Below are 15,822 nucleotides of genomic sequence, written 5' to 3' on the forward strand. Positions count from 1 at the left end.
CCTGCAGCAATTTAAGTAAGTTAGGATGAGGGCAGATATAGCTTCTTGCTTGATCTCCAGTGGAAAGGTCTCTTAATGAAAACAAAAATAAAAGACAGGAAAGACATCTGAAGAAAATTTTGCCTTGACTCCAGATTTGAAACATTCCTAAAATCTGCAAGGGTTAATTAGCAAATCCTCTGGGCATTCTAGGATAGATGTGTGCATTAATTATTGTAAGTGAACAATGAGATGGAAAAGGACATATAGTAGTAGCTATCTTCATTGTATGAAAAAGAGATTTTCATTGTATGAAAAAGTCTGTATGTGCATGACTTAAAATGTTTTGTGTTCTGCAGTGAGATTCCATTATATTGCATGCAGGTGAGCAAGTGTTGTCGTAAGTGTTGTCCAAAAAGTAACTTGGTTTATGGACATTGTTGTTTTCTTATTCTTCGCCTGATGGGAGTAGATTCTCTCCCTTACAGCTAGAGTCCTGAGTATTTCCTATTTCCAACCTCCTGCAACTCTATAGTCTCCCACCTTCCTTTTCATCTCTCTTTTTCCTTCAAAACAAGGCCTCATGTCTTAACTACTATTGTAAAGGCCAGACTGGACTAAAAAGGAATCTCTCTGAAGCCTGTCAGTGTTGCCCTTAAAGGTTAAAACCAAGGTACTACAAGGTTACATGCTAGATTTTGTTGTTTAATAATCTGGAAGATGGGTGAGTAGAGAGTTATGAAGGTTATTTGTTTGTTAGGGCCAGAAAGGAACTTTAAAGAAAACTTATCAAGCTAGGGGTATGGGCAGCACATTGGTAAAGGGAATGCAAAATCCCATTTGAAATGTTAACTGGTTAAACTATATGTTTAACCAGCCCAGTGCAGTGCAGTGGTCCAGGCCAGGCGCACGATGCGGGGGGAGGGGAGCTGCTTTGGATCAGCTGGGCTGGAGTGTCGCCCTGCCTGTGGCATGGCACAGTGAGCCCAGCTGGGCTGCAGCAGCCCCCTGCCCATAGCATTCCACAGGCAGAGGCTGCTCCAGCAGGATTGGGCTCCAGTTAACCACTTACTCCTTTATATCCCTGTCTAGTAAATGAAGTTCATTGCTGATAAATGCAAAAGCAAAACCCATTGTGGGGGATGAAATATAGGGTCTTCAAATAAGAGACATGAGAATGATTTGGGGCCTAGGAAATCTCTCATAGGAAGTGATATTGAAAACACCAGAATTGTTTACCTTAGAAAGCTAGTATATAAGGGACTTGACAAAAGTATATAAAATAACTGATGTAGAGAAGATAAATCAGAAACTTCTGCTCCCTCTGTCTCCTAACACAAGAACAAAGTGACAATAAAAGCAGTCACAGTCAAAAAGTATTATTATTTAACCTCATGCATCATGTTTTAAGCTGATCTCTAATGTAGAGATAGGCAGAAACAGAAGGAGTTTGGGGGGAAGAGCAGACTATCCCATATTTGCCTACTATTGGAATCACTTCTTCTGACGTATCTGGTACTGGCCACTGTCAAAAGAGGGATCCCAGATTAGAAGGAAATCTGGTCTCATCTAGCATGGTAACTCCTATGTCACAGTTTAATAACAAAAGGCACTTGCTACCTATGTGAGATGTTCTCCAATAATATTTGTTTTCCCTTTTATCCAAGAAACAAAGCACAGTGGAACCCTAAATTAAATTAGTGTCACGACAGCTGCATTTATCCCTGTATTTTCTTCCTCCTAGCCACAGATGCTGGCCTGCCATTCTGCTCCTTTATTTCTGGGTCGGAGTGAAATGTATATGGCTACATTGAAAGATATGATATGGGGGAGTACTAATTGTTTTTCCTGCTGTTTTCATTTACCCTGATGCATCCTGAGCTATCCAACCTCACTATACCTAGAGGGAGTACCTAATTTACAGTGCCAGCATCTAAGCTCCTGAAGGGCCAATTAATTATTGGAATTTACAAGCCTGGTAATATCCGGGAGTCAGAGTGACATGGCCATTATATGAAAACAGATGCTTTTAAAGAATGTTCACGGTCTGAAAAAGTGTACTTTATATTAAAGCACAAGGGGAAACTACTAGTGAGAGCTTCCATTTCTTAGCCAATGACTTTCAGTAATCCAAAAGTGAGGTTAACTTGTCAAAATTCTAATTAAATCTTTTCAAACGCTATTACTCTTGTTCAAATCATCCCCCAAAATTATTTTACCAAGTAAACTGGTATTTGTTATGAACTTTTTTGAATGACATTAAATGAGAGAGTGCAGTTAAACTCCCAATAATGTACTTTCAAACAACGATGTGGCATTGTCTCTCTTCTTTTGTCTGTGATTTTTTTAGTGTGAGATTCTTTGTATGGTATCTATGGCATCAGTCTGGTGTTTATGTTACAAAATGAGAGATCCTTGAGCCGGCATTCAATACTTATAATGTCACAAAGTGTTAACAAAATGAGCAAGTAGCTCCAGAATACAGGCAGTCCCTGGGTTACGTACAAGATAGGGACTGTAGGTTTGTTCTTAAGTTGAATTTGTATGTAAGTCGGAACTGGTACATATTGTAGGGGAAACTCTAGCCAAACATTTCTCCAGAGCTCAGTTTTATTCTCCCACACCTCACTTCCCTCAGTCCTTTATTCTCAAGCTGAGGTGTCTGCTGAAAAAAGCTGCTCCGCGTCTCCCTGGTCTGCCGAGGGGAAGCAGCTAGTGCGGGGTTGCCTCACCCCATTTGTAAGTAGGGATCCGATGTAAGTCGGATCCATGTAACCCGGGGACTGCCTGTATGTTTTGTCACCTTGTGTGTTTCTCATGAAAGATGAGAGCTATATAGCAGATCTATGATCCCTGTTTTTGTTCACTATGCTCTTAGGAAATGTCAATTCAGATTTAAGATTTCCAAATCTTAAATGACTATTTTAGCACAATAATCATTTTGAGGGCTAAGCAATATGAAATTGAAGTCTAGTGTATTTAATTGAGTGTCTGTCTTAGGCTGTGTCCAGACTCAGGGTTTTTTTCGAAAAAAGTAGCCTTTTTTCGAAAAAACCTCACCTGCGTCTAGACTGCAGCCGCGTTCTTTCGAAATTAAATCGAAAAAACGCGGCTTTTCTTTCAATGGCGGTAAACCTCATTTCACGAGGAAGAACGCCTTCTTTCGAAAGTTCCTCTTTCGAAAGAAGGCGTTCTTCAATGTAAATAGGGCTTCTTCGAAAGAGAGCATCCAGACTCACTGGATGCTTTCTTTCGAAAAAGCAAGCTGCTTTTTCGAAAGTTCAACGTGCAGTCTAGACGCTCTCTTTCAAAAGAGGCTCTTTTGAAAGAGGCTTGCAGTCTAGACATAGCCTTACTGAATATATCAGAGAACTGGAGGAATCCTTTTTACAGACATTACTGTGATAAAATAAGGCTAATGGATTCTGAAATGCAGCTGAAATAAAAATTGATAGTTGTAATATTTTTCATAGATTAATGGGAGCTGCATATTTTTTCCCAACCCTTCTAGAAGTTCTCTAGAATCACCTATAATACATCTTAGAAACCTCTGCCAGGCAAGGGAATTTAGGAGCTCGCTTCCTCCACAGTCTGTTAGCTGTCAAAGCATGTTATTGCAGACCAGGTGTAAGCTTCCCTTTCTTTTCCCTCAAACAAACTTAGCCCTAGGAAGAATAACATTTGTATCTCTGCTTCTCACATTGGTCACTAGGGGTATGTTTACACAGCAGTATTATTTTGAAATAACTAGCATTATTTCAAAATAACTTAGTCTGTATCTACATAGCAGGCAGTTATTTCAAAATACTGTTGAAATACTGTCAACCTGGAGGACTTCTTACTCCAACTCCTATAACCTTCATTGTACGAAGTGTAAGGGAAGTCAGAGGAAGAGTGCTCTATTTCGAAATAAGTGCTGTGTAGATGCTCCCAATTTCGAAATAAGCTACGCAATTAAAGTAGCTCAGTTTGTGTAGCTTATTTCGAGTTAAACCCTGCTATGTAGACACACCAGAAAACCAGATCTACAAAAATAGTTATTAACTCTATTTCCAGGCATGCAAGTTCTCCGTTAAATGAAACAGATGACATATAATATGCAAAACCATGGTTTCTAGTATTTGAAGGGAAAATAACAGAGGTTAATTCTCCCCCTCTTCCCCCCCCATCTGACAAACAAGCGTATGTACAGATGTAATGAATGAAAATATAATCAGTTTTGGGTATTAAAATAAGAATGAGAGCCTTCCCTAAATAGACAGTTGGAATCTGAACAAAAGCTTTAATGTGAGACTGACTCATCCTTCATATTTTTTTCCCCATCAGGAGCATATTTTACCCACATGCTTTCTTCTAGCCCCCCAAATAAGAGCTTTTCTTGATATGGTAAGGCATCAAGGTAGGATAAAAGTGAAAATATTTTGCTACCTATGGAAATACTTTATAAATAGACTTCACAGTATAGGTTCTGCTTCATTTTATCTATTGCACTTATCACTATGTAGCTGACAGATACGTTTTAAAGGGGGGAGAACATGGTTTTTTCTTTTTAATTCCCTGAAACTTGAAGTCATAACAGGTTTCAAAGGCTTAAGTAATTCAGCCAGCAGTTAGGGATCTATTTCTAGAGTGAACGTGAGGTTCTGTGGCCTCCAATGTGCATGTCAGACCAAGGCCCTTCTAATCTCATCTTCAAGTCTGAGAGTCTGTAATCTAAACACAATTATGTAATCTCTTTGATATGACCTTGGTATCGAATGATTTACTGTAAATGCTCAAGAAAATAACATCATGAACTATTACTCATCTGCACATGGATCAGTACCAAACATTTAATCAGCTATGAGTTCAACAGCTGAAGTAATCTACTGTGTTATAGGTAGGCATATATTAAAGTGCGGCAGAAAGCATCTTTGCAGATAATGCATCCCACCAATTTGGCAGAAGGCTTTAACAGAGACTCTGAGAACTTTATGAGAGGCTTTACCTAAAAGAAAAATTAATTTAAAGAGTACTAGACAGACTTCAGTACAGGTTACATGGTTAAAAAGATTTTACTATATTATAGGTGCTGTGATCTGAGTTATCTTTACTCCAGAATACACATTCTGACATCATTCTCAATTCTGATGTAGGAAAGGGGTAGTAGTGGAACAACAATTCAGATGCTGGGACCTAAGTGGAAATAGAGAGGCACAGTCCCCTGCTCCTCCTGTCCCCCCAGGTCCCTGCCCCATGCAGAAGCCAGATTTAGGCAGTGGTAGGAGCACCTCAGTGAATACAGGGTACTCTGGGGAGCCTGAGACTCTCCAACTCTGTTATGGGAGTGCCAAGGCCCCCAAGAGCAGTTGTCCTGTATTCTGCCTGCCCACTCTCCATGGCAAGGGATCACCTCAGCTTCCCCAAAGTTTCATCCCTGCTCCACCTCTTTTATCTAGGCACCAACTCCTTCTCTGCTTTTTTTCCCTGTAGGGCCCATCACCATTGATGGATCCTCTTGCCCTACCCTCAGGTGGACCGTGCATCCTATTTTGGCTGGAACAGTCCCCTTTTCAAGACATGTCCTGGCCATCCTGACTTTTTTGGCAGAAGTGGGCATCTATCCCATTTTACTCTTGCCAACTGATGATCAGTTGGTAAGGGCAAACTGGACAAATGCATAGTTTTGCCATGAAAGTCAGATAGAACTCCTAGGTGTGCATGGAGGAATGTGCTGGGTGCAGGGGTGATTGGCAACACCAGCTCTGCCTGGGCAGGAGGATTTGGGAGAGTTCCTTAGGTCAGTCCTGTGGGCGGATTGGAGAGGGGCTTGGACAAGCCCCACATGCAGGTAGGCAGCAGACTTGGGCCCGCCTCGTGTGGGCAGCAGGAGAGCCTCAGGCCAGGCAGGGAGGATGGGGAATATCAGGTTGATCCCTTACACTGTCCCATTTTCCATACTGTTACCCTATCCTACTCCACTTCATTCACTTGATTGTCTCAAGGTCCATGCCTGCCTGCAGGAAGTGCCAGGCAGCCTTGGATGTTGCTGTTTAACGACCTGGCCCTGATGCACTGGACTTTTGTTTCAGGTGCCATTTAGGATTGCCTGGGTTTAGTGCCCCAAGCTAATGAAATGTGAAATTCTAGGGGGGAGAAAAAGTCTTGAAAGGTAGATTTTTAAGGAGAGTCTCACCCATTCAACAATATTATGTCAAAATCCAAAATTACAAATAAATCAGAAAGCAGCAACCACTACAGTTAGTCCAAAGGAGTAATAAGTCAGGCATAGATATGGATACATGTATGAAGATGCTGGTGCATTGCTGAAGAATTGGGCTGTGTCTAGACTGGCAAGTTTTCCCGCAAAATCAGCTGTTTTTGCGGAAAAACTTGCCAGCTGTCTACACTGGCCGCTTGAATTTCCGCAAGAACACTGGCTTCCTACTGTCTGAAATCAGTGCTTCTTGCGGAAATACTATGGTGCTCCCGTTCGGGCAAAAGTCCCTTTTGCGCAAAGCTTTTGCGCAAAAGGGCCAGTGTAGACTGCTCAGATTTGTTTTGCGCAAAAAAGCCCCGATCGCGAAAATGGCGATCGGGGCTTTTTTGCGTAAAAGCGCGTCTAGATTGGCACGGACACTTTTCCGCAAAAAGTGCTCTTGTGGAAAAGCGTCCGTGCCAATCTAGACGCGCTTTTCCGCAAATGCTTTTAACTGAAAGCTTTTCCGTTAAAAGCATTTGCGGAAAATCATGCCAGTCTAGATGTAGCCTTGATGTATATGGTGTCACCACTGTGCCCAATGAATGCCTGGTTTAAAACAACTGACTGTACTCTTGAGTTGCCCTGGAGGTTAGGTTAATCCATTGTTTCATAGGTGCTGGAACTAGAGGTGCATGGGATGCTACTGTATTCTCTTGATTTGAAATTAATTGCATTATATACCAGGCTTGCACGATTCAATGGCTCTGAGCACCCTCCCTCTCCCCCCCCAAAATTGTTCCATCTCTCCTGCTGGGTTTGTCAGTGTCGCCCCCACCCCCACTTTGGCCCGTGGGTGTCTCGTGCCCGCAAGAGCAGCCTGACTTGGGCCCCTGCCTGAGCGGCTGTGTTTTGTGGGGAGGAAAGTGGCCGCTGTCCTTTAACGGCTGGTTGTGGGGCTCGGGTATTGTTCAAACTGCACGTTGATTAGCCCCAGCCTAGGGGCGGTGGCTGAGGGGGCGGGACGCTGGAGGGCAGGGCCGAAGGAGGCGAAGCGGGGTCCGACCGTGGGGCCAAACCCCTGAGACCGATCGCCACGTGCCTGGCCCCGCTTCAAACGACGCCCGCCGGGTTCTCAACTGTTACTGGGGGGGCCCGCGCACGGACCGCAGCGGCCGCAGGCGTGTCCTTGGCGAGGCCCGGCCGCGGCCCGGAGCGATGGGGACGGGCGCCCCCTGGCTGGTGCTGCTGGGCTTGGGGAGCCTTGTGGCGGGCGCAGCCGGCTCCCGCGGCGCCGCCCCCTACGCGGTGACCGTGCCGCGGCGGCTGGCGCCCCGCGCGGGGCAGGACCCCGGGCAAGTCTCCTACGTGCTGGAGCTGGAGGGGCAGGGCCGCGTCGTGCACCTGAGGCAGAAGCGGCTCTTCGTGCCCGAGTCCTTCGTCCTCTTCACCTACGGGCCGGGCGGGGCCCTGCAGCGGGACCAGCCCTTCGTGCGCCGCGACTGCTTCTACCACGGCTACGTGCAGGGCAGCCCCGCCTCGCTGGCCGCCCTCAGCACCTGCTCGGGCGGGCTGCGCGGCGTGCTGCGGACGGCGAGGGGCAGCTACGAGATCGAGCCCGTGCCGGACTCCGCCACCTTCCAGCACGTGCTGTACCGGGTGAAGGAGGGGGCCTCCCGCCTGCGCTGCGCCCTGACCGAGCAGGAGCTGCAGCGCCAGGCAGCCTTCGTCCCTGGCTTGCGGGACCTGTGGGCCAAGCAACTGCCCCAGGGTGACTGGTGGACACACACCCGCTACGCCAAGGTCGCCCTAGTGGTGGCGAAAGAGCGCTTCGTCCGCTCAGGCAGCAACGAAACCATAGTCCTGCAGCAAGCGCTGGACATAGTCAACATAGGAGACTCGCTCTACCATCCCATGAGCCTTCGGTTGTTCCTGATAGGGCTGGAGATCTGGACGCAAAACAACTTTGTCAACATTACTAGTAACATAAATGGGTTGCTTGGCGATTTTAACTCCTGGAGAGCACAGAATCTGTCTCCGCGGCTGCCCAACGATGCAGGTCACTTACTGGCATATCAAGACTTTGGCATTACCCTTGGGTTAGCATTTGTAGGAGCAGTGTGTTCTCCTGGTTATGGCTCAGCCGTTCTTTCTTTCGTGGATGATTGGTTGTACTCATTTGCCATTATTTTTGCTCATGAATTGGGTCATAATCTCGGCATGTTCCATGATGAGAAGTACTGTCATTGTCCACGTAGGCAGTGTATCATGGCTGCCCTCCACTCTGTCACTGATCTGTTCAGTAATTGCAGTTATAACTATTATTACAATCAAATGATTAGTAGTGCCGGATGTCTGCTTAAACCTCCAGCATCAAAAGAAGTTTATACACGTAAATACTGTGGTAACCAGATGGTGGAAAGTGGAGAGCAGTGTGACTGTGGCTCAAAATACAATTGTAGAAAGGATCCTTGTTGCCAATCCAATTGTACATTGAGTGCAGGTGCAACTTGTGCTTTTGGAGAATGCTGTGAAGACTGTCAGATACTTCCAGCAGGGACACTATGTAGAAAAAGTAATAATAAATGTGACCTTCCTGAATATTGCAATGGGACTTCACAGTGGTGCCAGAAGGATGTATATGTGCAAGATGGAGCTCCATGTGAGAAGGGTGCCTATTGCTATGGTGGAAACTGCTCTAGCCATGATCAACAGTGCAAAATGATTTTTGGTAAAGAAGCAATAGTTGCTCCATTAGCTTGTTTCCAAAAATTGAATATGCATGGTGACCGGTTTGGCAACTGTGGTATTACTAGAGAGATGAATGCTAAATATAAGAAATGTCAGGCAGATGATATCTTATGTGGCAGGGTCCAATGTGAAAACAAGAAAATAATACCATCTTTACAGGACCATAGTACCATACTTCAAACTCCTGTTGATAGTAACTGGTGTTGGGGTACAGATTATCATCATGGGATGGAAATAGATGATATTGGAGCAGTGAGAGATGGTGCATCTTGTGGCCCTGACAAGATTTGTGTTAACATGAGTTGTGTCAATTTGTCACTCCTGAATAATGACTGTAATGCAACAAAATGCCATAAGAGAGGAATATGCAACAGTCATAAAAACTGTCATTGTGATTATGGCTGGGCCCCTCCATACTGTCAAGATAAAGGATATGGAGGGAGCATTGATAGTGGACCACCTCCACGTGTGAAGGCTCTTGGGGGAGGTGCTATCGCAACACTAATATTACTTGCTGCTGCTGTTGCTCTTGGGATTGGGTTTGGTGTCTATTATAAAACTGCACTAATGGGATGGTTTAGAAGATCCATGGCCAGATTCCATGCAACTCAGCAAACAGGTGCTTCCAGTCAGGGAGTCCACGCTAGTTCACATGTAAAACCTGCTACCATGTCAAAACCTAGGTTAGAGTCTATGCAGGAAGCATTGGATTTTATGTAATATTAAATAATATATAAACAATATATTTACCTATTTTAAGAATAAATTCAGTTTGTATGCATTGAAATAGCCTTTTAAAATGATGTCCTAAAGGATTTAATCTGTGCCTAAACTCAGGGAGTTAGGAAAAAACTAAGAGTTATCCATATAGCCCCTTTCATCTACATTTCATCTACAAACCTAAACTTGAACAATGCCTTGTGAAGTAGGAAAGTATCTCCATTTTATTGGTAGACGAACAGACTCAACAGTTGTGCAAAGTTACTCTTTAAGAGGAGGAAATGTTTTGAACAATTCACTTCCACACACAATAAAGGATAAAAGTAAAAAAAATTCCCTGGCATTTTATATTAATTCACTGAAGTGATTCACTCAAACATAAGTGAGAAGTAGGCCTTCCGGTCTGATGCAAGTGTTTAGGGGGTGGAAAAGTGACCATAAATCCTGACCAGTAGCAGATGTTCAGGAGGAGAAAGACTATGACTCTAACCAGGAACACTCAGCAGGCACTTTAAGGGTTGTGTAGCCAACACTGTAACAAGAATAGGATTTTCACTGCATGGGATCAGAGGGACATGACTTCCAAGTTCACAGCTGATAAACTTCTGAATATTTGGAAAATGATCAGTTGCTTAGTTGACCTCAAGCTTGACATTTAACAAAAATATCCTTTTCTGGGAATGTTCCAATACCTTCTGTGCCTAGTTGGGCCAGAAACACTGGGTGACTTAGGCCACATATCTACTTACTGGAGGATCAACTCATTGGCAATCAATCTTCCAGGGTTCGATTTAGCAGGTCTAGTAAATACTAAGGATGTTAAAATGTAGTTACTAGTGTAAACGTGTAACCACTGAATTTTTCAAAAGTTACATGTTTACATGTGTGGGGGAGGGATGGCGAGCACTTTGGTAGGCAGCAGGGGGGAGGCAGTACTGTGGGAGCTGGCACGCCTGGGGAACCAACTTAAAAGCTGGTCTACCCCTCCCCCCTGCCTCTCATACAGCGATAGTGTGGGGGGGGGGGGGGAAGGTGCACATGTAACCGAGAGGGTTATCCACCCTGTACTTGGATACTTGTTTGCATCCAAAGTACTCCTCTTAGGAAGGAACAATCAGTTTCACACAAACAGAATGGGAAGCGACTGTCTAAGAAGGAGTAATGCAGAAAGGGATCTAGGAGTCATAGAGGACCACAAGCTAAATATGAGCCATCAGTTTGATGCTGTTGCAGAAAAGCAAACATGATTCTGGGATGCATTAATGGGAGTGTTGTGAGCAAGACACGGGAAGTCATTCTTCTGCTCTACTCTGCACTGATTAGGCCTCAACTGGAGTATTGTGTCCAGTTCTGGGCACCACATTTCAAGAAAGATGTGGAGAAATTGGAGGAGGTCTAGAGAAGAGCAACAAGAATGATTAAAGGTCTAGAAAACATGAGCTATGAGGGAAGACTGACAGAATTGGACTTGTTTAGTTTGGAAAGGAGAAGAGTAAGAGGGGACATGATAGAGGTTTTCAAGTATCTAAAAGGGTGTTACAAGCAGGAGGGAGAAAAATTGTTCTACTTGGCCTCTGATGATAGCAAGGGAGGTTTAGATTGGACATTAGGAAAAAGTTCCTAACTGTTAAGGTGATTAAACACTGGAATAAATTGCCTAGGGAGGTTGTGGAATCTCCATCTCTGGCAATATTTAAGAGCAGGTTAAATAGGCATATATCAGGGATGGTCTAGATGGTACTGGGTCCTGCCGTAAGGGCAGAGGACTGGACTCGATGACCTCTCAAGGTCCCTTCCAATTCTAATATTCTATGATTCTATGATCACTAATAATGACCCACTAAATGGAATGCTGAGGGCTCCTCTGTCAACCACAGTACTTGCAGTCGCAAGGAGTAAGGGAAGTCAATGGGAGAGTTACTCCCATTGACCTCCCACTGTGGGGCCATCTCACAAAATCGATGTAATGCATGCTGATTTCAGCTTCGCAATTATTGTAACTGGAATTGTGTATCTTATATTGATTTTTTCTACTATTGTAGACCTGGCATTATTCTCAATAGTAATAACTGTCAATGAGTGTGCACAAGTATAAATGAGAGAAGAATGAGTCTCAGAGTCCTTGCTCCATAGGTCTTTTAATAGTGGGACATGATTCCATAAATTTGTAACACATGGAACTTTTGCTGAATTTAAGAGAAGTTCTAGCTATCTACGTTTCTATTAAGACCCCTTCACTATGGCTGTGTCTCTAGACTACATCTCTCTTTCAGCAGAGGGATGTAAATTAGACACATTGAAAATGAAGTGGGGATTTAAATATCCCGCACTTCCTTTGCATAATTGCATCATGGTGCTTTTTCGAAAAAGCGCTAGTTCAAAGGTAAAACCATGGTCTTGACTCTGTTCTTTTGAAAACTGCAGGCTTTTTTGAAAGATTCTGTAAACCTCATTTTTTGAGGAGTACAGGATCTTTCAAAAAAGCCTGCCGTTTTCAAAAGAACCGCTTCTAGACCGTGGTTTTATTTTCAAAATAGTGCTTTTTTGAAAAAGCGTCATGACACAATTATGCAAATGAAGCATGAGATATTTAAATCCTCGCTTCATTTGTAATTTTGAAATGTCTAATTTACATCCCTCTGTCAAAAGAGGAATGTAGTCTAGACACAGCCTATATTATCAGCTCCCCCCCTTCCTCCCTCAGTAAACTTATTCTCAACACTGTGGTGGGGTAAAAGAAGTATTGTAATATCCACTTTACAAATAGTTAAACTGAGGCATAGGGGTGCAGTGATTTGCCCAAATTATACAAGCAGTCTGTAGTACCATTAGGAATAGCATCCAGGGATCCTATTTTTATTGTTAATGTATTTATTTGACAGTATTGCCTAGAGCCTCCACCCAGATCTGGGCCTCATTTCGAAAAAAAAATCCCTTTCACAAAGAGCCAACAATATATGTTGAAGACCACATACAGACAGTCCCCGGGTTACGTACAAGATAGGGACTATAGGTTTGTTCTTAAGTTGAATTTGTATGTAAGTCGGAACTGGCTCCAGATTCAGCCGCTGCTGCTGAAACTGACCAGGGGCTGACTACAGGAAGCTGGAGGCAGAATTGCTCTGCCCCCAGCTTCCTGGAATCAGCCACTGATCAGTTTCAACAGCGGCTGAATCTCGAGCCTGGGACAGAACAGCTGGGCTGCCAGGTAGGTCCCTGCAGGACCAACCCGGCAGCACCCCAGCTGCTCTACCCCAGGGTCCACAACAAAAGCCTGGTCTGCTGGGGGGGGGGGCGCACTAGCTGCGTCCCCCCCCCAGCAGACCAGGGACACGGGGAGCAAAGCCTCAGAGGCGCGGGACCCCTCCGCCTCCCCGGCTTTGCTCAAGGTGTCCCTGGTCTGCTGGAGACAGTCCCCAGCAGACCAGGGGCACCCGGAGCAGCTTTTCTCGCCCCGGAGGTCGAGGTGGCGGGACCGCTGCGCTCCAGGCGGTCCCGCTGCCTGCGAGCTCCGGGGCGAGAAAGCCCCGTTCGTAAGTGCGGATCCGACGTAAGTCAGATCCGCGTAACTCGGGGACTGCCTGTACAGTGAATAGCGTCCAGTCCATTTGGTCAAGTTGGCAACCCTAAATGAAGTGTGGCATAGAGGGGGGCAACAATAACATTTTTTTTTTTTGCAAAGTCTAGTTCTGTGTTTTGTTTTTTGCATAATTAAATGTATCAGTAGTAGTATGGCTTGCTACCTACCTAGCTGTTGTTGGTTAACAGTATACTACAAACATCATAGTAGAACCCATATGCCTGAGACCTACTTGTGTGCTATCACCCCACATTTCTATACACTTAAGATTGCCTCAGAGTGAACTAAATAGTGCCTTCAGTGCCCTCAACTATGCAACTCCATTGAAGTTGATATAGTTATTGTGGATAGTCCTCTGAAAACATCCACTCAGTGTGCAGTGGTAGTCAAAAAAGCAAATACAGTAGACTTCCAATAATCCGGCACCTTTGGGACCCAGGGGGTGCCGGATTATTGGATATGCCAGACTATCAGGAGGTACTCCGGTGGAGGGGCTGTGACAGGTCTGCTGGGACTCACACTGCGACCGATGCGGGGGGGGGGGAGGGGGGTTGTCGGTGGGGAATGGCGCAGCGAGGGGCGATCCCTCTGCCGTTTTCCGGGGAGGCGGGGGAAGCCCCGCGCAGCTGCCGGCGACAGGCCAGCTGGGGCTGCAAGCGGCAGGAGCAGAATTGGGGAAGCAGCTGAGCAGAGCAGCTGGGGTGCTGCCGGGTTGGTCCCGCAGCGCCGCCCCTCACCTGAGCGACACTGCGGGACTAACCCAGCAGCACCCCAGCTGCTCTGCTCAGCCGCTTCCCCAAGTCCGCTGCTCGTCAGTTTCAGCGGCGGACTTGTGCTTGTCTCTTCATTATTTCTTCAATTTTGCACAGAAACACAAAGAGGCACTTGCTTAAAATAAGATAATAAATATAGTATAATCTGATTTAAATGTTTAATTGTCATGATTTTAGGATGGTTGCAATACACAGAAATGTTGATGGCGTCCAGAATGCCTAGAGCCTGCACCCATCCTCCACTCAAACTCCCCCCACTCCATCTACCTAAGACTCGAAGAGGGAGTTTGGGTGGGGAGGGATGCAGGCTTTGGGAGGGAATTTGGTTGCTGCATGGGATGAGGCTCTGGGATGGAGTCTGGATGCAGGTTGTAGGCTGGGGCAGAGGATGGGGCTGCAGAAGGGAATGAGCGGTGTAGGCTCTGGGAGGGAGTTTGAGGATTGTTGGAGTTTGGGGATGGAAGCGGGATAGGGAAGGGGGGCTTTGGGAGGGAGTGGGGTGTGTAGGGTGAGGTAGTAGGGGTGCTGCACTTACTTGGGACAGCCCTCTATTGCAGCAGCTCCTAGCAGGGTATGGTTCTCCATGCAATCTTCTTCACACATACCCTCACCGGTCTGTCTCCTCCAGGCAATTTCAAACAGCCCAGGGAGTCCCCCGCTGCCACCACCGGCAATGCAGTAGGGCTGGCTGGAGCAGCTGCCTGCTGCTTGCTTGCCTGCTCTGCGTGACTGCTGATATGTCGCTAAGGTCCACAGGATGGGTGTGTGTGTGTCTGTATCTCCATGCTCTGCTCCCAGGACTCCACAGCAGGAGCAGCACACAGAGACCTCCCCACCATGGGACAACTATTGCTAATTCTGAAAATGTTATCTCTTACCACTCATCTCCAGTGCCATTTCATATTGTGTTCAAGCAACATTCTGAGGGGAATGTTTAATTGTAACACATTAAAGATTAAATTTCTTAATTATATTAACATTTCCATGACCTTCTTGTTTTATGAGCTTCTCATTTGCATAATTATATACCTCTCTTGGGTCCACTCAAACTCCTACTGTCATTGATATTCATCTTACATAACATCAAAAGGAAATCAAGAAGGACATTGGTTCTGGTTCTTGAGGAAGTCTCAGTTAAAGGGACAAGCAAGCCCACCAGTCACCCTCTTAAGCTTAATTTAGAGACACAGGGGTACTTTTTCTGAGGAGGATGGTATTTATGCGTTATCAATTATTTAAAATTTTATTAAAGAAAGCAACACTAAGAAGTAGTAAACCAACAAATAAACTACAGTAAATAGAGCAAGTTTAGCAACTTGCTTTGAAAAAATCAATGGTTTTTCTAAGGGGCTTAGAGATAATGGAATCTTTTTTAAAAGCTCCATATTTTCGCACTCTATTCAATTTTTCATTAAAACCTATGTAGATTCATAAACTGTGGTATGATACTACAGGTTGAACATCTGTTAACCGGGACTTCCGGATTCAGCAACATCCATGGTCCAGCAGGACCAAGGATGTTCCAGGACTAGAAAGTCCCAGTAGAAGGCTGGGCTGCCTGGCTCACCGCAGCTGGACTGTTAGGCACAACCCAGTGCTGAGGCTGCCTAGCAGGGCTAAGAGCTCAGTGCGCTGCAGTGGGGCTGCTCAGTGTGTCAAGGAGCCCAGGACATCCATGAGCCTGGCTTGCCACAGCAGGGCTTCCAGGCATGTCCAGGAGCCTGGTGCGCAAGGGGCTGGGCTGCCTGGCTTAATGGAGTATTGGGGGAAATTGGCAGGGCTGGCAGGGGAGGGGGATGGCCAGGAGGCCAATGGCCAGTCCGGGCTTGGAGGGGGGGGGG

At 45.5% G+C, this 15,822-nt stretch overlaps 1 protein-coding gene across 1 annotated transcript; it reads left to right on the plus strand.

Moving 5' to 3' along the window:
- Positions 1 to 7,164: 7,164 nt before the first annotated feature.
- On the plus strand, positions 7,165 to 14,969 carry LOC102464011 (disintegrin and metalloproteinase domain-containing protein 20). The gene is made up of 2 exons (XM_006130329.4): positions 7,165 to 8,216; positions 14,610 to 14,969. The coding sequence occupies exons 1-2, from the start codon at positions 7,376 to 7,378 to the stop codon at positions 14,708 to 14,710; spliced, it is 942 nt and encodes a 313-aa protein (XP_006130391.3). The 5' UTR covers positions 7,165 to 7,375; the 3' UTR covers positions 14,711 to 14,969.
- The last annotated feature ends 853 nt before the right edge of the window (positions 14,970 to 15,822 follow it).

Source organism: Pelodiscus sinensis, chromosome 4 (assembly GCF_049634645.1).
Source record: "Pelodiscus sinensis isolate JC-2024 chromosome 4, ASM4963464v1, whole genome shotgun sequence".
Classification (NCBI taxonomy): domain Eukaryota; kingdom Metazoa; phylum Chordata; order Testudines; family Trionychidae; genus Pelodiscus; species Pelodiscus sinensis.

Coding starts and splice junctions, on each gene's coding strand:
- LOC102464011 (XM_006130329.4), top strand. CDS start 7,376: ATGGGGACGGGCGCCCCCTGGCTGGTGCTGCTGGGCTTGGGGAGCCTT. Junction 8,217..14,609: donor GCGGCTGCCCAACGATGCAG/GTCACTTACTGG, acceptor TGTCTCCTCCAG/GCAATTTCAAACAGCCCAGG.